General features: G+C 33.9%; 5 protein-coding genes across 6 annotated transcripts; 2 read left to right on the top strand and 3 right to left on the bottom strand.

Moving 5' to 3' along the window:
* Nucleotides 703-1,392, bottom strand: LOC108662616 (splicing factor U2af large subunit B-like). The gene has a single exon (XM_018123762.1). It carries the CDS (start codon nucleotides 1,238-1,240, stop codon nucleotides 779-781), a length of 462 nt encoding a protein of 153 aa, XP_017979251.1. The 5' UTR covers nucleotides 1,241-1,392; the 3' UTR covers nucleotides 703-778.
* LOC18595201 (zinc finger CCCH domain-containing protein 5) lies at nucleotides 715-7,636 on the bottom strand. Of its 2 annotated transcripts, none has more exons than XM_007023041.2 (9): nucleotides 7,189-7,636; nucleotides 6,740-6,871; nucleotides 6,508-6,654; nucleotides 6,172-6,330; nucleotides 3,460-3,552; nucleotides 3,008-3,124; nucleotides 2,437-2,511; nucleotides 1,998-2,221; nucleotides 715-1,755 (listed from the first exon to the last, which is right to left on the bottom strand). In XM_007023041.2, exons 1-9 carry the CDS (start codon nucleotides 7,561-7,563, stop codon nucleotides 1,398-1,400), a joined length of 1,680 nt encoding a protein of 559 aa, XP_007023103.2. In that variant the 5' UTR covers nucleotides 7,564-7,636; the 3' UTR covers nucleotides 715-1,397. The 2 variants fall into 2 exon arrangements, with proteins under 2 accessions (XP_007023103.2, XP_007023104.2); XM_007023042.2 differs by having other exon boundaries at nucleotides 6,508-6,639.
* Nucleotides 11,905-17,919, top strand: LOC18595200 (elongation factor P). The gene is made up of 11 exons (XM_007023039.2): nucleotides 11,905-12,099; nucleotides 12,291-12,321; nucleotides 12,431-12,444; nucleotides 12,555-12,605; nucleotides 12,905-12,974; nucleotides 13,118-13,184; nucleotides 13,307-13,374; nucleotides 14,918-15,041; nucleotides 16,300-16,339; nucleotides 16,844-16,911; nucleotides 17,634-17,919. Exons 1-11 carry the CDS (start codon nucleotides 11,929-11,931, stop codon nucleotides 17,644-17,646), a joined length of 717 nt encoding a protein of 238 aa, XP_007023101.2. The 5' UTR covers nucleotides 11,905-11,928; the 3' UTR covers nucleotides 17,647-17,919.
* Nucleotides 18,135-22,660, top strand: LOC18595199 (NADPH-dependent pterin aldehyde reductase). The gene is made up of 5 exons (XM_007023037.2): nucleotides 18,135-18,560; nucleotides 18,665-18,734; nucleotides 19,238-19,431; nucleotides 19,658-19,830; nucleotides 22,141-22,660. Exons 1-5 carry the CDS (start codon nucleotides 18,351-18,353, stop codon nucleotides 22,208-22,210), a joined length of 717 nt encoding a protein of 238 aa, XP_007023099.1. The 5' UTR covers nucleotides 18,135-18,350; the 3' UTR covers nucleotides 22,211-22,660.
* Nucleotides 25,275-26,799, bottom strand: LOC18595198 (mitogen-activated protein kinase kinase 5). Its single transcript, XM_007023036.2, has one exon. The coding sequence runs from the start codon at nucleotides 26,476-26,478 to the stop codon at nucleotides 25,387-25,389; it is 1,092 nt and encodes a 363-aa protein (XP_007023098.1). The 5' UTR covers nucleotides 26,479-26,799; the 3' UTR covers nucleotides 25,275-25,386.

Here is a 27,423-nt window from a genome sequence, read left to right as displayed (position 1 = left end):
TTGTATCAAATTGTAAATTTATCGATTCCTATAATATAAAGAAAGATATGAAAATATTAATATTAAAATGATTAAGAAAATAGTAAAAATTACAAAAATTATAATCAATCTTATAACAAACTTGCCTACATCTCTTATAATTATAATTTTTTCCACGTGACACTCTATAATTTATTCTTTTCTCAATTAATCTCTATTCATAAGTTCAATTAAATGACATCATTAATTTCATCTAATAAAATTACAAAAATACATTTAATTATGAACAATTATACTAGGTTTTAATATAAAAATATTTTGATAATTTTATTACAAATATATATATACGTATATATTATCATCACTGTAACGTGATATTACGTTAATTTTAACGAAATATTTTAGTAACAAGACCAAAATAAAATCATTTAAAAAATTAAAAACCCAAATGAAACATTCAAGGGTTGAGACTAAAATGAAACCCCCAAAAAAATGTTTACTATTTTGATCATGTTTAATAAATCATTAAATTAAAATAAAAAATTCAATTTCAAAGCATTTTATAATTCATTTTAAAAACCACTTAAATAAAAGATTTTTAATAAAAAAAATGTCAAAAATGTAATATTAAGAAAAATTTTGCCATTTAACTAAATTAACCTTATAATCTTTTCCTTTGTAATTTTTTACTTTTCCTTTTTAACTTTCACTAATGTAAAATACTGAGGAAAAAAATCAATAAAACATCTATTTAGTGTTTAATTTTCAGTAAAATACCAAATTTCCATAGTCATTTGGTTTATCCCCCTTTGCTACTCCTATGCCTAGTCCTTTTCTTGGTCTGAGCAGGGGAATTTTCTGTGTCTTCATAGTCTCTGTTCTTGAAGCTCCTATTGTCAGCCAAGTATTCCAATGATTCACTCTGGTGTTTTGAATGTTCCTTTGCATGACAATGGTGTGTAACTTCATCAGCATCTCTAGCTGCATCAATGTCCCTCTCTGAATAACCTTCATCAGAACTTGTATCAAGAGTTCTCTCTCTGTATTGATCCCATTTTAAACTTCTGTGTCTGTCTGATCTTCCATCTAAGATTTTTGCTTTTTTTCTTTCATTTTTCTTGCCCCTTTTGCTGTGTGAGTAACCTCCATCAGAACTGGTATAATGTATTTGCTCACTGTTTTCATCCCATTTTAAACTTCTTTGTCTGCCTGATCTTCCATCCAAAGTTTTTGCTCGTTTTCTGTCATTTTTCTTGCCCATTTTACTGTCAGAGTAACTTCCATCAGAACTGGTATCATGGATTTTCTCACTATTTTCATCACATTTTAAACTTCTCTGTCTGTCTGATCTTCCATCCAAAGTTTTTGCTTGTTTTCTGTCATTTTTCTTGCCCCTTTTACTGTCTGAGTAACCTCCATCAAGAACTGGTATCATGGATTTCCTCACTGTTTTGATCCCATGTTAAACTTCTCTGTCTGTCTGATCTTCCATCTAAAGTTTTGGCTCGTTTTCTGTCAATTTTCTTGCCCCTTTTGCTGTCTGAGTAACCTCCATCAGAACTGGTATCATGGTTTTTCTCTCTGTTTTGATCCCATTTTAAACTTTTGCTCTCTCTATATGATCTTCCATCTAAACTTTTTGTTTGCTTTCTATCATTATTCTTGCCCCTTTGACTATGACTACTCTCTTCAACATCATCTTCGATGCAAGGGCTTCTATCAGCACCACCAATCAAACGATTCATCTCCCTGGATTTTGATCTTCTTGAGCGGTGCCTACCATGTAAATTAGAAAATAATGAGACATTGAACAAACCCTACCAAATGTAGGACAATGGACTTCAATTTTAAACCTAAAGGAGTAAAATTGTAACAGACAAACAAATCTAAAATCCAAACATTCTACCCCCATTAACATGTAAGCAATTTTTATTAGAAACAGACAACATCAACACGAAGCATAGGGCAACATGATAAAACCAAAAGTCACACTTATTACTACAATTAAAATTGCGTACCTGTCAGCATCTGATTTTATCACCCGGCTACGGTTCCTTGCCTGCCCTGAATGCTCTTGCTTTATCTGTTTCTCAAAACCAGCTTCATCCGAATATCCAAATAAAGCACCCATCTTTTTCACCCAATATCTTGGGGGTGGTTTGTCCCAATCTGCCCATTCATAGTCTCCACCAGGGTTGCGGAAACAGTGTATAAAATTGCAGGCAGTTCCATGAGAACACGTCTGTTAATATGAGATGAAACAGATCATCATTTAGAAAGAACACTATCTTTTGGAATTAGCATCAATAAGAAAACACAAGATAATTTTGCTGGTCCTTTTTCTTTTTCTCTTTTGCAATATCTCAATCCAACAAATCACGCACAGAGGAAAACAATGAAAGCCAATGAAGAACTTAATCTCACTACTGTTGCATGAAACGAGGAAGCTAAAAGTACCTTGAGTCTTGACTTCATAAATTCCCCACAAATGGCAACCTTCCATCTGGTAAGGTTGACAAACTCACATTTTACCTATCATGAAACCACAAGAATTTAAGAAACCAGAAAGCAAAAATAGGCCCATGGATATGGTAATTGGTTTTATATTCTTAAGGGCTAGCCATGCATATCTGCATCTCAGGACAAGAATGTAGTGACCATTCATAATAGCTCTCACAAACAAATGCGATTGCAGGCAAATATTTCATTTGTGGTCAATAAAATACTGCATAAGAGTAAGGATACCCATATCACTTTTTGTTCATTTGGTTTAAAAGATTGTTCCATGTTCCATATATGCAAGAAAATGGTAATAAAACTATTCTAAAACAACAAATATCTATCAAATGCCAGCATTAAAGTAATTCCACCAATTATGGAAAATATAAGGCTAAAATACAAAAAAAAAGTCCTATACTTAATTAAATTTATCACAACCCGAGACTAAACCAAAATTTTCAGTTTTCACATGTTTCAGTATTTCCCTGTGGCAATGGCATTTAATTAAATCATAGAGGGAAAGAATTACCTGTTTGCCAGCAAAGTATCGCCCATTGATAGAGTGATAAGCAAGGACGGCTGATTCTAACATCTTATAATGTACATACACATTTCCCCTCAAGTGGAATGCACCATTTTTACACACCTGACCAAGACATCACAAATGATAATCTAAAAAACTGAAAGTAAAAAAGTCCAGTCACCAAACATAGAGAAGAGAACAACTAACATGCCTACACAATTTCAATCGTCCTGAGAACTGACTAAAGGTTATGTTAATTTTGAGTAGAAAAAGAAAGGGAAAACATTTGTCAATTTTGGTTATATTTTGACTGTACTTATTAAACAAAATCCATCATAAAATATCCAATAAAATAATGATCAAAAAAGAAAAGCAAGTTGCAGAATGCTTCAATTTATAGGTCAGCTTGAAAGCAAGTTATAGACATCATTAGCTGGGCAGGAAGAGCAGTTTGCAACCTTGAAATTCACAATTTCCCCAAATTTTAAGAACTCTGTATGCACATCTTCATAAAATTCTTCATAACACCGTTCAACCTCTTCATCCGTATACTGAACAATAAGGACAACAAATCAACCAATAATTTTGAGAGATATCTTCAAGTAATAAGATAAAAAGAAGATAGATAACATATAAATCATATATATACAAAATTCAATCTATTAATTTTCTGCATTCATCTACAAGTCATTCTTCATGGATGACCACCATGAGACCAATTAGATTTTACAAGGATAAAGAAATGGAATAAAATGGTGAGATAACTATGCTTAATATTTAAATAAGGAATGGTGAACTAACTGTATAAAATCCTTGTATAAGCATGCAATATATCTATATGTGTGTGTATGTGACAACACATAAACACATCTATCTGCATATAGCACATGGTTACTATGGTTTGTGTACCTCCTGACAACTAGTTCACTAAGGATAATATATATATATATATATGAAATATTTCAATAAGTAATTTAATTAGAGAGTAAAACCTTAGCCAGGTTAGCATTTGGTTTTCAAAAATATATAAAGCTTTTCTTTTGAAAATTTGTGAGCAAAAAACCAGTAATGTTTAATCTTTTAGACCAAATTCATTCAAAAAAACTAAGCTACTCTCTTTCGCTTGTTTGAATTACTTTTTTCAATTTGTAAATTCAAGATATAAAGATAATTCTTTGTGCCAATTCCTTGCATGCTTAAATATGTATTGTTTCCCTTAGATTTTCTTACAACATTCAAGTTTCAAAAGTTTTTGAAACCAAGCTACTTAGTAAGAGATAAGAATCTAGTTCACTTAAAATATGATCCCTGCTTTATGGAAAGCTAATGTAAACAAAAGAAAGGACAAAGATAGGAGGCTTATTAGATCTTCTTAATTTATGATTTCAACCGCAATAAATTGTATATAAACAGCTACAGCTAAGTAGTATTCTATTGATTTTCCTTTTTTCTCTATTATTATTATTATTATTATTATTATTATGTACATATGGAACACTATTGCATTTGAGGCTACAAAAAACAAGGTAGCCCTCTTCCCTCTTATAACACACACCTCCCTCCCCAATATCTGAACCTAAGATCGCCAGTTGCAATCTCAAATTCACCTTGAGGACAGTAGAACTGTATTGGTAAACCAAGGTAACTTATCATTTACTGCTGTACCAATATGAGCATTGGGGTTGAGACATGAACAACTAATGTTGTCTTGATGACAAAAGCAATCTGATATATCAACAGAGGGCATTAGATAAGTTAGCAACTGCAATTGAAGCAATCGCAGACCAGCATGATGTGCAATTGCAGAATCCACCAGACTGTTAGAAAATAGCAGATTATGAAGCCTAAAATTCAGATAAATGAGGCTATTTTGATGAACCCCAAACTAAGGCATTTAGATTGTACCAAGTAGGAGCAATATAATCATATTTTTCTTCTCCTTGTGATCTAAACTAAAACAAACTGGAAAAGACAATAGCTGTGGCCAAGTCAATAACCTGACCATAGTTTCACTTTAACTGCAAAATAGAGGTCTCAAGGTCAAATTCCCCCTACACCAACTATTAGAAAAAGAAATGTTAAAAACTTTATCTAATACTAGGTGGTAGAGACAACTTCTATACACTAAAACTAAGTTCTTAATTCTCCTTTTCCTCAGAGATTTCTGAAGTAAAAGAAGTCCAACAGCATTTGTATACAATCTGATGTTGCTCTCTGTGTTCTTAGACCTGAGTAAGTGATGATAACTGCCGGAAAAACAGCTACAAATTAAAGATAACCTTGCCAGTTGAAACTACTAGTTTTCAAGAAGCAATAAACACAAGTGGAACAAATGATTGCAGTAGTGTAACCATGAAAGTTTATTCGTCATATTAACTTGAATTATATAGTATTTATGGATCACTAGAAGAAGCCAACAGGTAAAATGTCATCAAGGATAAATGTGTCTTTACCTGATAGCTAATACAGTATGAGTCCAAAATTATGGGCGTAATGATTGGTCTAAGAGTATAAGGCAAAAGACGACAGGATGAAACAGGAAAAGGAGAAAGGGGAAAAAGTAAAAAAAAAAAAAATGCTGTAGTGTAGTTTGGGAAACAGATTCAAAATTAAAAGATAAAAAGAAAAATAAAAAGTCAAAGATAATCACTCTCATTCCAGCAAGTAGGATACAGGTTAGCTAATAGCTTTAATGTCAACCAACCAATGCCAATACCAAGAACCTCCACTGAAGTGACTCCATGCATCTCTGATTTAAGTTAAAGAAACTAATAACAATTTAAAGAAAAACTGAGTCAAAGTGCAGTTTCAAACTATGACACATCAGTAATATACTTTAAGGCATTGCAAAAAATGGCCTAGACAAAAACCTAAAAAAGATGAAGATTATATGAATTTGAAACATTGACTAATGGCATGATAAAATAAGACGATTCATGACTTTAAAAGTGGAAATCTGAAGGCACTTTTATGTACCTTCATACCTTCAGAGTTGTAAAAAACAATACAGATAATTCAGGGTTGTTGTGCAACAAACTTTGAATGTCTCCCTTTATTGGGCAAAGAACCCAATCTATGAATTGATTGCAAGTATGGCAGTAATTTGATAATGGCAGAATTTTTATCAGGATACAAGTCACAAGGATCGCATGAAGGCAGCATTTACAGACCTCAAGTCCCTCATCTTGCTCCCAAGCAAGGCCAGGACCATTATACATGTTCCTCATAAGTAGCGTGCATGATTTATCAGGGTAAAAATGAACTCTACTGCAACGCTGACCAAATCGACATGCTCCAGTCTTTAAGTGGAAAGGACAATGAGCTTTATCCTATCAAAAGTTGCAATCATGAGGTTAGAATGATGATTCCTGACTAATCCAACCTCCCCATCCCCCAAGAGAGAGAAAGATTGCATCCGTAGAACATAAGGTATGGTAGCTATCTGCATGGGAATAAAGTTTACATGAAGATCCATATTTAGCATACAAGAGTGATAAATGGTGGACCTGTTCTGTTCCAAAGTTAGGTACTTCTTTAGCTACACTCTCTAACACCTGTTGTGCTGAAGAAGCATTCAGGTAGTCAGCAAAAGCTTCAGATTGTGGAGGAAGCGGATTTGATGTAGGCCTATCAGCATCCTGTGGAACAAAATCCTTCAACATCCAGAATTGTCACTGGAAGCGGAAGAGAAAACATAGCATAAAAAAACCAAATCATGGGTGACTGTTGCAGCTTTACCTCTTCTTTACTCTTTTGATTTGCATCTTTCTTTGGAACCCTAACTTGCTTCTTCCTGACAGTGATCTCATTTCCTTCCCAGATAATTTGAGGTGACCCTTCTATATATTCCCAATCATCACTCATCTCTTCCTGCCCAATCATTCGATAATGTAAGGAAACCCATTTTATAAATAATAAACACAAAATGTCCAAATTCTTTCATGAAGAATCTGTAAGAATGTGACTATAACAAACTCCACCTAGCAGTAAACATAGAAAATTAACCCAAATAAAACACAAATTTCCTATTAGCTACAGAATACATTCACACAAACTAATTTAACTAAAGATTAAAATGTTTTCCTTTCTTTTTTACTTTCGTTCCCCTTTTCCTGCACTTTCTCAGAGAAACCAAACACCACAGAAAACAATCAAAAAAATAAAAAGAAGAAGCCGAATAAAGAAACCTGTTCTCCGTTGGCATCCTCCTTTAGATCCTTCCTTTTCTCCTCCTCCTCCTCCTTTTCCTCCTCTTCTTGAGCTTTCCTCTTCATCTCCATAGCCTCGATCCACACTCTCTCCCTCTCCTCGAACTCCTTCAACGCTATCTCTCTCCTCTTTCTCTCCTCCTCTTCCTCTCTCTGAATCCTCATCTGCTCCTCAGGGTCGTTGAGCCTTGCCTCTTCCGCCTCCCTCTCCTTCTCCGCTGCCTCCTTCCTCACCTGCTTCCTCTTCATCTTCTTCATTTGTTTCCTCTTCTCCTTCCTGCTTTTCTCCATCTGATGATTCTCTCTTTCCCCTCCTCCTTCCTCTTCTTTTAGAGCTGTTTCGGCTTCACCCATTGTTAAGTTTACCAGAGTTCCTTACGTCCTCTTCTGTTCGTTGATGTTTGTAGGGGAGTGCTGCCTGCGTTGGGCTCAGTATGCTCATTTAAGCTTATTTAATTTAACTTTATTATTAAATATAAAAATTATTTTTAACTATAAATATTTTAATTAAAATTTATAAAAAATAATTTTATTAATACAATAATATTTCACCATATTTACTCATTTATTCTAAACGTTCTTAAATTATTTCTTCTTTCTTTTTTCAAATGCTTAATTTTCTTTTTTTATATATTTTAAATCATTTTTTCATGATCAATTTAAAATGTTAAAACTTTAATATCAACTTAATTAAAATTATATTTTTAACAATTTCTTGAAAAAAAATGACATACAAAATTTTAACATTAATAACAAACAATCATATTAATAATATAATGATCAAATTAAGAGTTATAATTATAGATATATCGTCAATTGATTTTTTTTAAGTTAAAAAAATACGAATAATTTTTTTCTTTAATGATAAATTTATGTGAATATTCAAATTTATTTCCATGACTTATATTTTAAGTCAGAATACAACTATTTTTTTTATAAGAATGGTGAAAGTCATATCACTTGTAATTATTTTCAATTCAATCTACACAATATTTATATATAAATATATAAATAAATAATAGAAAATAAAACAAAATACAAACTGAGGTTGAACATTTTCAAGAAATTCCACAACTAAAAACACAATATATGATAAAAAAATTTCATAATAAGATTTAATATAATTATTAATGTTATATTATATACAAAATATATTACGTGATAAGATAAGATATTAACAAAAAATTATATATATTGATATCATATTTGATTAATTATAAAAAAAATACACAATATGTATGATGAATGCATCTATTACAATACAATATAATACATTTTGACAAGATTGATGTTGGTTTTATACTATCCAATTATTTAAATTTCTTTTTTAATTTTCGATTGAAACATGAAACAAAAAATTAGATCTTCAGAACTATTAAAAAAAGCTTCAAGATTTAGAGTTTAAACAAAACTTTTTTGACATGAGAAATGTATGTTTTATTTAAAAATATATATTATTAAAGAGAATTTGAATTAAAAAGTAACTAATTCAGTGTCACAATCTAAGAGTTCAGATTAATTTAGGCCCAACAAATAAGTCAAATAACCCAAACAAACCAGCAGGTCAAATACCCCAACAGACCAATCCAAATGGCCAACCCATGACATTGGGGTAGAAATGTCCACAAACCCCTAAGAATGTCTAAATTAATTTAAACTCTTGGATTTACTAATGTATATCTAGATATAAATGTAGATTTACTATATTATATTAGTAGTTAGATTTAATTTGAATATTATCTCTTCAAATTAAATTTTTTATCTTATCATATCTTATCTCTATCATGTAATTTAATCTTATTTAACTAAAAGGGGCCATCAGTAGGAGTGTGCAGCGGTCGGCTACAATCGGGCAACCAATAGCAATCGTCAATTGCAATAGCCACCGTTGGTTGTTTTGATCGGCCTCATTGGTCAATTGGCTCGGCCGTCAAGGGGGACTCTTTCCCCCCCAAACTGACCGATTAACAGATCGGGAAGTACTTTTTTTATGGGGGAAACACAATATTACCCTTCATTAAACCCACCCTCCTCCCCCTTCTAACGCAGCAGCACATCTGTTGGCTGCTGCTATTCTTTCTCCCGACCCCCCTAATTTTCCTTTCCCTTTTCGCCTCTCCCTCTCATACTAAACCCTAAACCAACAACCACCAACCAAGTTGGTTCTCTTCCATTCTTCAACTGGTGCTTCAACTACCAATCGGTTGCTAACAAACATCCTTCATAGCCCATGGATCCATTATTATTAATCATCTGTTTTTGTGTTTCTTTTTCTATTTGAATCCTTCACAGCCCAAGTCAACCCCAAGTCACACCATAAAAACCGATCTGAAACTGATCGAACCGAAGCCTCTTAAAATCGATCGAAATTGACTTTTGATACAATGTGGTTCGATCGGTTAAAAGAGATTAATTTTTTGGTCTGTTTTACAAAAAAATCGAACCAAAAAATGACCGAATCGACTTTTGCTCTCTTCTATCCATCAGTCTATAAATAAGCCTTTGCTCCTTATTTGTAACACACATCAGAGAAATAACAAATTATATCATTGCTCTAAATAACTCTCTATTTTCTTCTTTTATTTAAGGTTTTAACAAGTGGTATTAGAGCAAATCTGAATTTTTACATCATGCAGACCCCGAATCTTCATTGATGTGAAAGTTTAAGACTGTATGAGTTTTGAGCTTGAATTTAAGTTCTAGTTCGTGACAAGTGGTATTAAAACATATCCAAATCTTCACATCATGCAGACTCGAATCTTTACTTATGTGGACTTTCATGAGAGATACAAAGGTCGAGGTAGATTCGGACTAATATAAATGTCTATTTCTTTTATGCTTTAAAAAAAATGTTTCTTTCTTTTACAGATAAAAGAGCTAGTGCAACAAGAGCGTTATAAATTTGGGAAAGGTAAAATATCACAGATCCCACGTAAAATAATTGGGTGGGGTAAACTGTTGCAAATCCCACATTAGTAAAATTGGATGAGCTAGAATGTTATGGATCTTACATTAGTAAAATTGGATGAAGTAGAATATTATGGATCTCACATCAGTAAGAAATGAGGTAAATCTACCACCATACATGCCTTTTGGGTTGGAAATGTGGGCTTTTATTGGGCTTAAATTCCGACTTGTAACATTTAGGTCGTATATTTTTAATTTTTTAATAAATATAATATTTTTAGATTTTTATATATATATTATTTATAATTAATTTTAATCTTTTATTATATTTTAGGGTATTTGATATTCAAAAATAAAATACATAATGTTTTAAAAAACTTTTTAAAATTGTTTAAGAAAATTAAAATAAGGTTTATTTTTTATTACATTCTATTAAATTTTTTACTTTTATTTTGAATTAAATAGATCCGAAGTTGATTAATTGTCCGAATTGAAAGTGGTGGCACCACCCGTCACTTTTTAATTTGCCACCATCCCTTACTTTTTAATTTATTTTTATTATTATATATAAAACAAATTTTGATCGTATGGTTATTTTTTAATCACTTCTCATATAAAATCTTAAATCGACCACGGTAGTCAAATGCCATGTCATGTTTCATTTTATATCCACATAACATTAACATGACGTTAACCATGTTTAGACCATGCAATTTGTGTTTTCGTATCTTAAATGTGTCAGACATAATTAGACACGAAACATGTTAAGGTTAAACACAAATAATATTCGTGTCTTAAATCTGAAACACATACATATATACGTTTAATAACTGTATAACACAACATGATGCTTGACACGTTTACATCATTGATAACATGTTTAACACAATTAAATAAAAATATTTACAATTAAATATAATTTTATTATTTGAATTTAAAATCAATAATTATAAAAATACTTATAACAAAACAAAATAATAATAACATCAAATATAATAAAATTTAACATAAATAACATACATAAAATTCATTATCATGCAATATGATAAAATCCCTCATTAACATTTAATCTTAAAATACTAATAATATTTAAAATCATTCATAATTTTCATTCATAATTAAATACATATCATTAACCGTATTATCAATCATGAACAATTTCAAATCAGAATTATTTAAGTAAGGCTAAAATAGTCTTTGATTATTAATTTTTAATAAATTCAAAACGTGTCACGTATACACTATTAAATATGATAATACGATTAGAACGATAACATGATTAACATAATTAATTAAACATGTTTAAACATGTTACTCGTGTCTGATACAATTGAGACATAAAAATTTTTGTGTCTTAAGCGTATCAGACACGATTAAATATAAAACGCGTTAAAATTAAATTCAAACTTGTTTAACCCTGTGTATTCTCGCATCATATCTAAAATTGTTAGGTCTAACAATGTTGACTTGGAGGGAAACAAAATTATGTAATTATGTCATTATATCGTATTAACATACTAAGTCAATGTCACGTGATATAAAATGATAAATATTTTTATCGATAATAATTAATTAATTATTAAATTTAATTCAAAATAAAATATAAAAATTTGATTAAATGTAATAAAAAAATAATTTATTTAAATTTTTTTGAATAATTTAAAAATTTTTAAAATATTATGTCAAGATATATTTAACAATTATGAAATTGATTAAATCATAATTAATTTCCTATCAATGTGACAAATATATATATATATATATATAATGACTTGGCATAAGCATAAACACAAACACAAGCAGTGTGTAAAAATGAAGGCTCTTGAAGTTGGCAAGAGATTGTCCGCATCCCTATCGTTCCTTCTCAAACCCAATGCTGCAAATCCAACTCTCGCTTCGCTTTGCCCATCTTCCCATCACTCTCTGCTTAGCTCTCCGTGGTCTGCTTCTCAAGACCGCGGCGTCAAAGTCAATGCTATCCATGTAATCTTTGTTTCCCTTTTTCATCTTCATGTTTAATCACATTCACTCGTACAACTTCTCTCTTTTCCGCTACTCCACTATACTCTTGCTTCATATTTGCATAGCTAATACATTTTTCCTTTTGGGTTTTGTTTTTGTTTACTTAACAAGTTTTTCTTTGTGAATTGTGATCACTCCTGATTGTGCTGCAGCTTCGGCCTGGCAATGTAATTGAAAAATCGGGTTAGCTTTTAACTTCATAACCCAAAATTTATTTTAAATCCTTTTGTTTTTTCCCCATGAAGTGATATACCTGTTAACTAATGCTACTTTTAATCTATGACTGCCTCAGGACGTGTCTACCAGGTACTTATTTGCACTTTGTCCCATTAAAGATGCCTTGGTTGTTGCTTGAAGATTGTTTTTAGGCTACGTAATGCTGTAGTTTGAGATTTGTTTATATAACTTGTTTGCAGGTAGTAGAATCAGAGCATAAGCAGCGAGGTAGAGGAGGTGCAATGATGCAGGTTCTCCTATGTAATCTTATGATTTATTCAGTTGTTGGGTGCTGATTAGAATCTTAGATTTTCTTTGCCTATTTTCAGAATGCACACTTGCCTTGAAATAGTGATAAAACATATGTAATGAAGGGAGAAAGTGTAAGCAAATTGCTAAAAGGCATCAAAAATTGTATAGTATCTTGAAAATAAATTTGAGAAAAATGTATTATTGGTTAACTTTTTTTTTGGTATAAAAGTTTTGCTTAATTTATTTTCTAAACATTCATAATGTCAGATTCTTCTTTTGTTTATTCTCCAAAACTCAGCTGGAGCTTCGTGATGTTGACAATGGAAACAAAGTAAGTTTACGGTTTGGCACTGAGGAGCCTGTTGAAAGTATGCGTCTTAACTTACCGGTTTGTTTAAGTTTAAGGATTTGTGGGCTATGGTTATGGTATTGCATTGAGTTTGAACAATTGATATGACTTAGGATCCGTCACTTTGTCTCGGTTAGCTTAATTATATATTATTTGTTGCAGGAGTATTTGTTGAGGAGAAGTCTTTCTCATGTTTGTACACTGAAAAGAACACTGCATTTCTGATTGAGTGAGTTTTATTTGGTTTGCCATCCATTTCCAAAACTAACTTTCTAAATATTTTGCATTTACAGTGAAAAAACAAATTTCTACAAAATCAATGAGTTTTCTTTCTTTTGTATTGCTTGTCAGGCCTGAGACATTTGACCAACTGCAAGTACCATTGGACTTATTTGGAACGTCTGCTGCATACCTAAAAGGTTGATCAACATTAAGACTGGTTTGTGTAATGGTTGTGTACTTGGTCTGCTGGAAGTAATTGTAATTCATCTTCTATACCAAGCACCTCTGTTTTCTGTTATGCCATTGCTACCTCTAGTTAACACTGTAGTTCAATTGACTCCCCCTGTTACTGTCACTTTCACCATACTTACCACAACATGCATAATGATCTTCCTGTTGCGTTAGCCACAGTATTGTGCTATCACCATCCCTGTTACAGTGCCATCAAAACAGGCAACTTGATCTACCATGCTTTTAACCTCCTTTTCTAGCTGTCATCTACTAGTGAATGCTACTTCTAGTTGGGAGCCGTGGGGCAGTTGTTTTATTCAAAGTAGCCTTTTCAAATTATACCCACTTATATTTGAAGCTGTTGTGACCTAATGGCTACCTGTCTTCTCTTCTTAGGAAAGACAACCATTTGGAGGGAATCGTTCTGCAGTTAGTTATAATAAATGAATATTGCAGTAGTATTATAGTTCTTGTATGTAGTTTTTAATGAATTGATTTCCATAAATAAAAATCAACCATTAGTTTCATGCATATCTTTATTGTTGATATATCACTATCTTTGTCTTGCTTCTTACCTTTATACGTATCATTTTTGCGATTCATTAGGTTTTCTGATGTAGGACAGCTAGGAGGTTAGGGTTTATGGCTGTTTTCAGATTTCAATACTTGAGGAAAACAGGAAAAATTGGAATAGGAGAAAGGGATAAAAAAAGGGATTCCTAAGCTTCACACCTAGAATTCCTTATGAGTCATGCCTTAGATTGATTGCATTGTACAATCACAAAGCAATAATACTGGAAATTATCTGATATTACTCTATATCTCAATAGCAAGAGTACATTGCTAATTGATATATATAGACTCCTATTGTCTCTAATGCTAAAAGAAATAGAACTCCTGTTCCGGTTAGTATTTTAACAAATACTCAAACTCCAAATAGAATACAGCAAACTTAATATAAAACAAATGCAATAGGATAAGGATTAAGGAAAACACAAACCAAGAGCCTAGATCAAAATCTGAACAAGAAAATCATGAAAATACAATTTACATGAAAAACAGAAAAATAAAATAAGAGCCAATGACTTTAACTTAAAGAAACATAACTCTATGTAGTCAAAAACAACTAAAAATGCCTACTCAAGCTCCCGTCTTAGCTTCTCATCATTGGATATGTGCTAAATTAGGGCTTGGCATTAGAACCATTCAAGCATCCTAAACACCCTTGGAGGCTGCTGCTGAAGTAATCCATCAGTTTATTCTTTTTTGGCTGGAGTGCTCCATTAGTTTCAATGACTTGATAAAAAGCTTTGAGCCTTAGTGTCCTAGAATGTTATTTAGTTTCCTTTTTTTTTTTTCCCTCTAAATATGTTGTGGATTTCTTTCGTGGCTCTCTGCTGCTGATGGTCAGCATTTTCTTTGATTGCAATTGCAATTTATGCTCCATGGTTGTTAGCTGTCTTGATTGAACTCCTATTGTCTTGCTAAATATTATGTCATGCATAACAGAGGAAATGAAAGTTAGATTGCAGTTATATGATGGAAGACCTTTGAGCGCATCAGTTCCAAAGCGTGTAACATGTACTATTAAGGAAACACAAGCTCCAATGAAGGGGATTACGTCCACCCCTCGGTATGTTTTCCATCTTATAAATGCTCATTATATCCTTAACTATATTGATGTCTATGTCATTTTAACCTGTTTATGCCTCAGAATATTTTCTGAGAAATGCTGCTTAATTAAATTTTTGCATGAACTTGTTCCAGTAATTTTGGTCATGATAGATATGTATTTGATAAGCTGCTGAAAAGATTACGATAAATATCCAAACAATAGCACTTGCTATACCTTCATGGGTTGTCCTGTCAACATGCATTATAAAGGACATGTATAAGTATATATTTTTTGGCGTTTGAAGTGAGAAATAGTTATATGACCCTTGCTCTAGAGTTGGGAAGTCAATAATGATTATCGTTTGGATCTCTAGAGTATCCATGATTTAATATTGCTTATATACACGTGTTCTTTTGTTTTTTGAGATGGTGAACAATGAGCACCAATTTCTGTATTTGTCCCCATGGGGACACCCCAGCGTTTAGAACCTTGGACTCCAACTTGCAGGTCTCTAGTTTGAATCTTGAGATTTATGAAATAGAAAAGGGCTGCCTCGCTTTCTGTAGCCTTAGGCCCAATGGGTGTCCATGTGTCAAATAAAAAAAAGAAACAATTTGTGAATGTGTGACTTGTGTTATGAATGTGATTGCTTCTGATGTGCATGTGACATGTGTGTTTAAGATGAATATATATTTTGGGTTGAACTCAAGACATAAATCCAAATTCATAGTTTAGGAAGTGATTTAAAGAAGCCAAATTTGAATTTGGGCAAAATCCATTTAGGATTTTAAAAGCTTCACAATCATTTGCACCTAAAAAACTTTAGAATCCAGTCTGCTCCCTAGTTTCTTCTCATTGTAACATATCTGCTCTCTGTCCCTATCCATGTGATTTCTCTCTCTGACTTCAGTGGTCAGTTTAGATTTCTGCAATTCCCTTTCAACAATGGCACAAACAATATCTACCTCCCTCTCTCTCTCTCTCTCTCTCTCTGCCCTGATAGTAGGATACGTTAGTTTCTTTTTCTCAATCAAACTTCAGTATGATAATGTTGTTAATCATTTTCTTTGTTAATGGTTTTTTCCTAATTTTACTTCATCTTAAGAAATTAGTAAATAATTGCTTGTGGTAATTCCAAATGTTATGTCTCTGCATATTACATCATGATATATTTTGTTAAATAATGGCAATGTGCTCCGTCGAAGAATTCTACTTGCTAAATCACTTGTAGGCCTTTTGACTTGGGATTTTGTTTTTATACTTCTTCTTGCTGCAGGTATAAAAAGGCTTTGCTGGACAATGGCCTCACTGTTCAAGTAAGTTGAACATGCAATTGATTTCTATTTCTTTGAATTATCTATAAAATTTTAGCCTTAAGCATTGTACATCCTTGTGCATGTAGATTGTTATGCCTATTGGACAAAGAAATTACTAGTGGAGGGAGAGTTTTGGTGGGGGCTTATAATTTCGTTGTGCTCAACTATAATGCTTGCTAATGAATTTATGTACATTAAGTGTATGGAATCTCAAACCCACATGTTATATCATCCACATATTCTGATTTAACCAAATAGAATGGGCCAACAAACCTTCTGTCTATGGCTGGAGGCTGGGCAGGATTGGGTTGAATTACATGGACTATATACTAGAAGAATTTATTGCTTAATTGTTGATTTTGCTCATAATCATTGTTATAGGGCATCTAGTTACAAGCTTTCTTGGCATTTCTACTTATGGATTTGCTGCTCTGATGCCCTTTTATCTTTTTAGCCAATTTGAAAACATTGTGTTTTTCTTTACCTAATTTGCGACTTCCTCAGGTACCACCTTATCTCGAAACAGGTGAAGAAATAATTATCAGTACTGAAGATGATTCTTTCCTTGGCAGGTGAATTTCAATGTTCTATTTTCCCTGCAAAAAATTATGTTATGTAATTTCCTTGAATCTCTTGCTTGAGTCTCTTTGTCGGCATCCTTTGGTTGCTTTTGGAGAACCCTTGGCTATTTTTATTGAGAGAGCGAAACATGGTCTTAAAATGATTTTAGGCAGGTTTTAAGCTGAATGTACACATGGAAAAGGGTACTGTATGCCCTTTTCTGTGGCCAAGTATTCTCAACCCAGCAACAAAACATATGGGTGTTGCTGGTGGCAAAATCCACATGAAAGCAATTATTTGTGCTAAATCGGGTTGAAGAACTCTCGGCCTTGCCAGTTTTTATTCATCCCTTTGACACTAAATACTAAGAACAAATATTTATTTTGTAAACTATCGATAATGTTTAAGCTTGTAAGTGATAGTAAAAGTCAACAGTGTCCTTTCTATACTCATAAGTATAGCAGATTGATGATTTGTTAAGAATCAAGAGTACGGATGGGATAGCCGATATCCGATTATAGTAGATGCAATCTATTTATTCATGCAATATTTGTTGAATTTGGATGAGTATCCCCCATAGCCTGCAAATTAGAAATGGAATAGCTGTTTTTTAGCTGCTTGCTTTGATACCATTCATGCACCTGCTCTGAACGCTAGGGACTAATGGTTATGTTTCTTATTGATTCCACAATGGAAGTCTTTCTTTAACATCAGCTTTTCCTTCTCTTTTCAGGGCAAACAAATAGTACATTTCAGCAGGAGCTTAATAATCTAGAAGAGAATCAAGTCGGGTTACCGGCGGGTTGTTTATTTAGAAATTTTGTACTCCATTATTTGATTCAGTGATAAGTATATGTATATTTTATTTAAAAAAATATTAAAAATTTTCACAAAGAAAAAATATTAATAATTTTATCTAAAATTATCAGACTTTTATTATTTGAGTTAAATTCAAATGACAATGTATATTTCTTAAACTATCGATTATATCACTGCAGAACTAGCAGTGAACGTCTGTATATCATTGTCTAGAGTAAAAAATTGATTAGAATATTTTAATTTATTTTTGGATGAAAACGATACTGAAAAGTTAAAAATTATTATTAATTTATAAAATGATAATAAAAACAATTTTTATAATTTTAGAATAATTAAACATAATAAAATTTTTTATTAAAGTTCGTTTGAGTATATGTCTAATACTTAATAATATCATTAATAATTATAAATATTATTTGAATTATATCTAATCTCGTGCAACGCGCGGTTGAACTTCATGTCCACCGTTACTTCTAGACGCTGTTTTATATACATCAAAGGCGGTGGCAATGGCAACTGCTCTTTAATTTACATCGACGCTTTTCAAGTTTCGAAATTCAAATCCAAAGGAAGTATAACCATTTCGTTTGTTTGTTTGTGTCCTTGGAGGGGAGGAGCGAAAAAGTGAAGAATGACGACGGCGTCGTTTAGCGGGTCTAACGGAGCGGCTAAGACGGTTTTGGTAACTGGAGTGAGCAAAGGGCTGGGGAGAGCCTTAGCCCTCGAGCTTTCCAAGAGAGGCCACACGGTTATCGGGTGCTCCCGCGCCCAGGAAAAACTCAACTCCCTCCAATCGGAGCTCGCCGCCCCCGACCGTCACCTTCTCCTCAATGTCGACGTGGTTCGCCCCCTATTCGCCACTCCACTTCTGTGCTCTTTCTACAGGCTGCTCTGTTTTTTGGCTATTGAAATGATTTTTTTTTCTTTTTTCGTTTGAATTTGCAGAGGTCGAATAGCAGCGTCGAGGAGCTAGCTCGGTTAGTAATGGAAAAGAAGGTTGTTCCAGACATAATCGGTAATGCTGTTTGCTTTAGCCTTTTAGGTTTTTATTCTAGTTTCCAATTCTTGTCCCAAAAAGAAGAACGTTAGATTTGAAATTAAGCTCTGTTTAACTGCTTCTGGAACAGTTCTAGGTTACCTCATTTCTTACAAGTTAAAAACACTTGTCCTTAGTTTGACATAATTATGAGGAATTGAAGTATCTGCCTGATTAGTCGAAAATGTTTAGGCATGTCTTCAACTATACTCAATCCGAGTACATAATCATTAGCGAAGCATTGGTTTATGATTCGTTAATCAAATCATACTCTCCATAGTCACATTAATTTTGAAAAACTGCTATTAAACGAACAAAAATATAGATAGGGCAATTGTCTCGTTTTGCTTTATGTCTGTTTCTTAATCTAAAATTGGAGTGAATATAAATCAATAGCTTTAGAGCACATTTCGTGCTAAGCTGAAATCCATGTAGCTTCTGCTCTTTCAGTCTTTACTTTGCTAACATTAGGGTATTGGCAGTAAATAATGCAGGTACAATCAATAAAAACAACAGAATTTGGGAGGTACCAGCAGAAGAGTTTGATACTGTGATTGATACAAATGTTAAAGGGGTTGCAAATGTGATGCGTCACTTTATCCCTTTGATGATTCCAAAAAGGCAAGGGATTATTGTTAATATGTCTTCTGGATGGGGAAGATCTGGTGCTGCCCTGGTAAATTCAGGATTTCATCTTTTTCACATTTCGTGTATTTATTATCCTATATTAAATGCTATGATTAGCCCAAGCGAAAATTCATAGTTGTTTATCTGAAATGAAGGAACCATTGGTGAAAACAACAGAAATGAATTTATAGGCAGTTGTTTGCATTTTTTAAAGCTGAATTAAATCTTTTCCAGTAATAGTGAACCAAATTTGAAACATCCTTGTGTCTCAACAGGTTGCACCATACTGTGCATCAAAGTGGGCTATTGAGGGTTTAAGTAAAGCGGTGGCAAAGGAAATGCCTGATGGCTTTGCTGTTGTAGCACTTAGTCCAGGTGTGATAAATACTGAGATGCTTCAATCTTGCTTTGGAAGTTCAGCCTCAGGATATCAGACACCTGAAGCATGGTATGCAGAGTTTTCTTTTAAGTTTTAGTAAGAGTTATTTATATTTTTCGGTTTATGCAGTTGTGCATTTAAGTGATATCAATTTTATTATATTCCAGAATCATATAGAAAGCAGGATAAATTAAGCTAAAATATCTTGCTCTTCATGTCAAATGCATTAACAACCTGTAAATTCTAATCCATTGCAATTGTTTTTAAAATCTAGTCTCTTAATTCAATTCATTGGAAGATAAATTCCTCTAAGATTGCTATTGCAAACATTTCAAATATGCTCTCTCTAAACCTAAACATTACAAAATAGATTCTAGCGCTATTAAGAGTTGGGATATATAATGTATGCATCATGGCAGATGCAAAAGAACAATATAGTTGCGAATATCTTTGCTTTAATTCCCACTTTCAAAACTGTTTGCTTTTGTAACATAGTGAGTACTGTAGATTGCTTTAGCTTAGAAGCTTGAAAGAATTTCTAGTCAAAACAAATTACAGAGTAGGCTACCTGTGACCAGAGTTTTAAATAGGAGCCACTACGTGCCAAGAATTTGAATCCACCATTTGCAGTGCATAATTTCTATGATGAAAGGACAGTGGTCTCTTTGTGGCGTTTGCCCTATAAAGCATATTTTACCACTTGCAAAGCCTTGATTGTAACTGTTTTTGGCATAGCCTTTATTCTTTCGTTTAGCCATGCACACAACAGACTTGAACCTAGCTGGATTATTAAACCTAAAGTTTATATCAGTCCATTTAGGTTTTTATTATTTTTCAATTAGTTCTATTGTTTGGTAGAATCTCTGATGTAGAACAGATAACCCAGAATTATAACATTCAATAATAGTTTGAAAATCTCAATTGCATTAATTCAAATGTGAAGTCTTTCTCAATTCAAAATCTCAATGTCAAATGTATCAACAATCAAACCTACTCCATATTAAAATAACATAAGTATCTATAACTATACCCTTAACCCCAATGAAATGCAAAATATCAAAGATAACCCTAAATCCCAATACTTGGAAAAGGGTAAAACACTGATTGTTACAAAATAACCTAAATAATCTAAAACAGCCTACATATTTGTAAAAGTTACAACTCAAACCTGTAAAATATAAAATAAAGTCCTAGATTTACTCCCTCAACTAGCATATTCCCATCCTTCATCTTCCCTTTCCCCTGCATTAATTTAATTTAGAATTGGATTAGTGTTGCACTAGAGTGCTGTAATGATAAAGAGGATTTGGCAAGGAGATCCAAACAATACTGAGGGACTTGAAGCCAAGCAATTAGGAACACAAGATGTAAAAATAATGCTGGTAAGAGAGTGGTTTGGAGACATAAATTCAAGTAGAGGAGGATATCAGGGGAAGGGGTTAAAAAGTGGAATGGAATCTGAAATGTGGTTATGTGGGGAAATTTTAATTTGATGGAGAGAAACTGAAGGGAGAAGGTGTTATAGTATCAAAATAAGAATAAAAAATCTCAAATGGATGATTTGAGTGTTCTAGCAAGCAGTCTGCTTATCAATGGGGGACTTCCATGCATCTCATTCAATCAAAAGGAGCTACACCACTGGAACACTAAAATATAACAAGAATCCAAATTGATACTGAGCAGGACACAAACAGAGTGACATGTATTATGGAGTGGTTTGTAAGGAACTAAACCTTGACAAAATAAAAAGAGAAGTAGAGTCTTTTATTACTAATTATATTGATCTATCTGGCACATCTCTAGATTAGGGATTGAGCTTTTTTCCTGCTAACCATTTTTGGGGCCAATTCAACCTTTGACTATGATCCTTTGACTTTGGGATCTGACTGATTTTAATTGGTATCTCTATATATCAGTTTAAATCCGATAACTTTTCTTGGTAAACTATACTCAGTAATTAGTTAGCGTCATTAATTTTTGTTTAGATTATTGTCATCCTCATGAATTACTTTTATACGTCTAATAATGAGACAAAGATGTTTAATAAGTAGTTTGAATTTTGAAGGTCGCACACGTTGCAGATGAAAAGAAAGCATTAGTGTAAGAAATCACATTTTGTTTGGAAGATCTGTAAAATTAAATGAATAACAAAATTTATTTAATACAACATTATTTAGGTTTGTACGTATGTTAAAACAATCAAATTTCCTTTACAACATATCCTAGGCATAAAAGTTAATATTCTACTAAGTAGGTTGACTTTACCAGTACATTGCAAAATGCTTACATTACTTTTTCTCTTTTAACTGTCTTGTTCATGTTATTTTGCCTTATGGTTTGAGAAGTTGAAATGTTTGTCATTGGGTATCTTTTAATCAGGTCTTTTAAGGCAGCTACAATGATCCTCAATCTTACAGCAGCAGACAATGGTGCATCCCTGACTGTCTGATGAAAACACACAACAAACACTTTAGATTCGTTTCATCTCGTGGTTATGATAAGCCTTTGAACAATCAAGTCTGAAATTTCCTTGCTATGTCTGTGAAGAAATTAGATCATTATATAGCTCCACTTCTCCAAACACATTTTTCCATTAGGTAAATATCAATATCTTACATTGAAGGTGATGAAGTTTGTTTACTAACAAATTGTATGAGTTTTTTTGTTAGCCGAAATTGTAAGAGTTTATGTAAGGAACAAGGCAGTAATTTGGATCGGCTTGCTGCTGGGAATCATCTACCCAACTATTTTGCTGGTACATTAAAAATTGATGTGCATCCAACCTTGAACTTTTTAAGCTTTGAACTCTGTTACTCAAGGATTCGATAATTGTACGATACATATTTATGGCATATGGTGAACACTGAACACTGCTATTTTACTGAATCTTGTTGGTTCATTTACTTGTTTCTGTATATCTATCTGTCATAGATTCGATGCAATGGAATTGCTCTGTAGCGCTAGACACTGGGTTAGGAATGTGTTGTTCACTCGCATTCATTTCGCTGCCTTTTGCCTTTCCTAACATTTTCCTTTATAAAAGTAGGCACTAATGGGCCATAAATTCTTTTGGTCATTATTCGTTGTGGGTTTTGTAGACTTTTATTTTCTTGAGACTCCTATGCTTTGGAAGTTGGCTGGTTCTTGTCAGGCACTAAGACTTGCACTTGACAGAAGATGCACCCAGGTTTTGGTGTTAAGGAACATAAACTAGGCTTTATTATTATTAGTTTTCCTTTGGTATGCTTTTTTGATATTGGCCTTACGGCCTAATGGAACTTATGGCCTATTGATTTAGGACATCAAAATTGGACCCTTTCCTTGTGGGCAAATCGCCACTCAACTTATGTCTCTGGGCTATCTCATCCATAGCTTAAACTTTCTCTCTGTGTCATCTTTCTTGACCTTTAATCTTCCTTGGCAACCTTATTGCCTCGTTTCCACTTGATTTATCTTCCTTAGCGTGACTTTCACACCATCGGTACCACATTCCAAGCAAATTATATCCAATCTTTGAGGGATTATACCAGTTGTTAGTCTTAAGTTCACTTCCACATATTCTCGCATACTTCCCCTCTCATTCTCTTATTTCGTTGTTTGTGTCAAAGAATTCCATGGACAGCCCTAGGAAGAGAACTCAAACCAATGAGAACCGCAAGGAGAAAGGATGGAAAGGGTGATGGGAAAACCTGAGGGTACATTTCTTGTTTAAACAGCTTAAAAAACGAGAAGAAAAGTAAAGGAAATAACAGGTGGAAAAGATAAGTCAAAGGGGAAAGTGGCAAGAAAAATAGGTAAAAGATTATATTCAAATAATTGGAAAGAAGTTCTTTACCCAAATAATCCACTACTATTTGTTTAACTTATGTTTATGGCCTAGACTTTTTTATTTTCAGGATAAGTAGAGCCTTTGTTTTTGCATGGCTAGACAACATCTCAAACATTCCAGCATCAATGCAAGATTAGATCCAGGGGTCCCAACTCCCAGCTCCTTGGCCCTTAGAAATGAAGGTAAGACCTATACTAACTGCTTTCTAATACAAGAATGAAACTTTCGATAAAGGTTCTCACATCTTATACCCCAAACTTTCATCTGACATCGAACCATAAGTTAGAAATTATTAACTCCATTTTCCCAAATCAAATGAAGAAGAAGAGAACTTCACTTGAATTTATCATGAAATTATGATGGCTAGATACCCCAACTCAATCAATCTCCTAAACTTTGCAACCCCAACTCATTGTAGCCAAGCAAGAGGCAGGCAGGCACTCCTCTGGCAAAGGCCATTTTTCAGCAATATACAACAACTATAAGAAGCCTTTTTTCTCCACTGGCATGCACATACAATCATCAGAACAAACTTTGATTTATCATTATTGTCCCTTTCTCCTTAATCACAAGAATGAACTACACAGACAGGCTGGCCAAATTTTGGAACAGCAAAAGAGTCTCAATGAAAACCATACACAAACTCAAACCACCACATCAGAACATACTTTACAGAATAAGACTGACTTCCACTGAGCAGGTTAGGCTAAAACATAACATTCTCAAAAGTCCAAGCAAACAATAATAACCACAATCAAACACAGAGACAAATGCTATCTGTGGCATTTGCTCTACCTCAGTCCCATTGTTCCAATCACACAAAAGTATCTTAGAATGATGCATCATGCTGTATATGAATCGACAAAAGAGAATAATAAGCAGTGTAAGAATTATCCCAGTCCGAAAAGCATCACAATATGACTAATCACACTTTCTATGTAAAGTAATAAACCCTAAAAAAGCCAATTAAGGAACTGGAAATTGGACAATCTAAAGGTGAGAAAAAAAGGGTACTAACATATCTTTCCAGATATGGAACAACTTTACATCATCAACAAGAAAAACCTTTTGATTCCACCCAATTAACCCTGGTTTTCCATTTGCATACACAGCTATTAGAAAGAGGTAAAGACATAAGCATTGTCTTTACAAAAAATAGAGGGGCCACTGATGCACAATTTTAGCACCCCAAAAAAAGGGTATCCAAAAACAACACAAGAATTCCAAAGAATAATAAGCATGGCATCCAATCCAAGATGTGGGACTTCCCCTTTTATAATTTGCCTCCACCACCAGGGTAGATAATCATAATGAACAGACAGACAGACAGAGAGATAAGACATCCATTCCCTTTTATTTAATACAATTGATGACCATGGCAAAATCTAAACCTTCTCTTTGTATCTAACCATCATCAACAAGTCATTTCCAAAAGTTTTAACCAAAACCCATGAATTGCATTGCAACTCATTCATATAATAATAATAATAATAATAATAATAATAATAATAATAATAATAATAAGCAGATGAAAAGCATAAGAATAAGCAAACAAAACCAAAACCAGGGAAGGAAAATCATATCGGACAGTTTTCCTTTTCTTTTCTAATATTGTAAAGATTACTATCTTTTTATCATAAGAAAAAAGAGAAGAAAGAAAGAAGAAGATTGATTAATGGAAACATAAGAAAGAAAAGAAAAAGAAGAAGGAACATGCTCATTATACCAAAACTTACAGAAAAATTTTTTTTCAGAGAAAAAGAAGAAAAGAAACCAAAAAGAACAAGCAAACACTACTAAGTAGAAAGAGGAGGTGGAGGAGGCAATAACTGGTGTAGATTCTGAGCAGCATGATTCTGGCCTGGTATTCCTCTGACTACGAAAGGATGCTGCAACAACTGGGCCGCCGTCCATCTCCTGGCGGGATCCCTCTGCAAACAACAAGAGATAAAATGCCTAAACTCATAGGAAGCACTGGGCGGCGCCTCCGGCGGCTGAGACATACAAATAGCACACATAAGACTAGCCCAATCCCCTTGTCTACCAACCGCAAAAGGGAACCTCCCCAAATAGAATTCCAATATGCTGACACCCAAACTCCAAATATCCCCAGCGTATCCATCGTACCGCCCATGGTTCAAATCCGTGTTGATCCTTTCCGGACTCATGTAGGCTATAGTCCCAACCGATGAATTACATGCGTCCATGGTTTGATCCAAGATTCGGCTCACCCCAAAATCAGCGATTTTCACCCTCTTCTTGAAGTTGATTAACAGATTCGAGGGTTTTATGTCGCGGTGGACTATGTGTCGCCGGTGAAGGTAGTTGAGCCCGCTCAAGATTTGTCGGGCTAGATCTGATAAGTTGGACTCCTGAGGTATGTGGGTCCCTTCCAAAGATCCGCCGTCCATGAATTCCAAAAGAACCTGGATTTCGCCGTTGTGATCGTACATTTCGTGGCATTTGACCACGTTGGGGTGGTCCACGTCACGAAGGATCTCGATCTCCCTGCGGATCTGACGCCGAACGGACTCTTCATGGTTCCCATAGATGACCTTGAGGGCAAAAGCGCGAGACGAAGGGCGGTGGAGGACTTTGTAGACGGTGCCCCCCGTGCCGCTCCCTACCCGGTTGACCCGGTCGAGTTCCGAGAAGTTGACTTGCTGAACGGCCGTCGCGTTCGCGTTGGAGGCCGATGTAGCGGAGTTGTTGGACGGCGGAAGCGGAAGAGGGACGGCGAAAGAAGGGTCGCGTTGGGGAAGCGGTAAGGTTAGGTCGGCTCTTCTACGTGGACGACTCCTATGGGCTGATGATGACGACGATGATGAGGAGAAGTTGGAGGAAAACCCACCTGCCGGTGGTTGTGGTTGTTGATTAATCGGTCTCATATCTCCCTTCTTCTCATCCAACTTCTCTCTTTCCCCTTTCTATTTCTCTTGCTTCAATCCTCGATTCTTGATTCTGGGTTTCCTTTCTTTCTTCTTTCCTTCCTTCCTTCCTTATTCTCGGATACAGATTCTCGGGAGAGGAAGGGAAGAAGGAAGTCAATGGGAGAAAGAGTCTGTTTTGCTCTTTATTCTTCAGGGGAGAAGCAGCAAGGAAGGTTCTTGGAGGGGGAGGAGGAAGAGGAGGAGAAGGAGCAGAGGAAAATACTAAGAATACTCAAAAGAAAAAGGAACAGAGAGGTAAAGGGAGAAAGAATTGCCCCTTTGATTTGTTATAAAGCTTTGAAATTGAAGGGAGCCAGACGACAGGACAGCCAAATCTTTTTTATTTTTGTTTATTTTTTTTTTTTTTTTAAAAAAAAGGAAAACTGTAAATAAATAATAGAGAGGGAATCGAGATTATGAAAGTAAAAAACAAAAAAAAAGAAAAAAGAAAAAGGGAGGTTCACGCGCTCTGATGGAGAGTGTTCTTTACTGATCCAATGGGAGGGAAGAAAATGGGGGTTTGAGCCAATGGGCAGACATGGGGTCTCTCGTGGAATGGGAAATTTTTTCAAGGCAAAAAAATGCTTGGCCCTCCCTGCTTCTGGTTCCTGGAGTCTGGACCCATTCCCCCCATTCTTTAGCGATTGGGCAAAACTTTAAAAACAAATTTTCCCTTGGGGATGTTCTCACTTTGCATCTCTGAATTTGGGCACATGATAAAATAATTTAATAATTTAACGCTTGATGCTTTACAATGTATTATGAAATTATTGAAGTTTCATTCAAAAACTATTCGAATAACGAGTTGAATTTTTCGATACCTGATTTGAATTGTTTTAATAGTCTATTCAAGTAAAATGTGACCTACTTGAGTTTTTAGTAAATACTTTAGACAAATGAAAT

This window comes from Theobroma cacao, chromosome 6 (genome assembly GCF_000208745.1).
Source record: "Theobroma cacao cultivar B97-61/B2 chromosome 6, Criollo_cocoa_genome_V2, whole genome shotgun sequence".
NCBI lineage: Eukaryota > Viridiplantae > Streptophyta > Magnoliopsida > Malvales > Malvaceae > Theobroma > Theobroma cacao.
The sequence above is the reverse complement of the archived record's forward strand: the minus strand, read 5'-3'. Positions and strand labels throughout refer to the sequence as shown.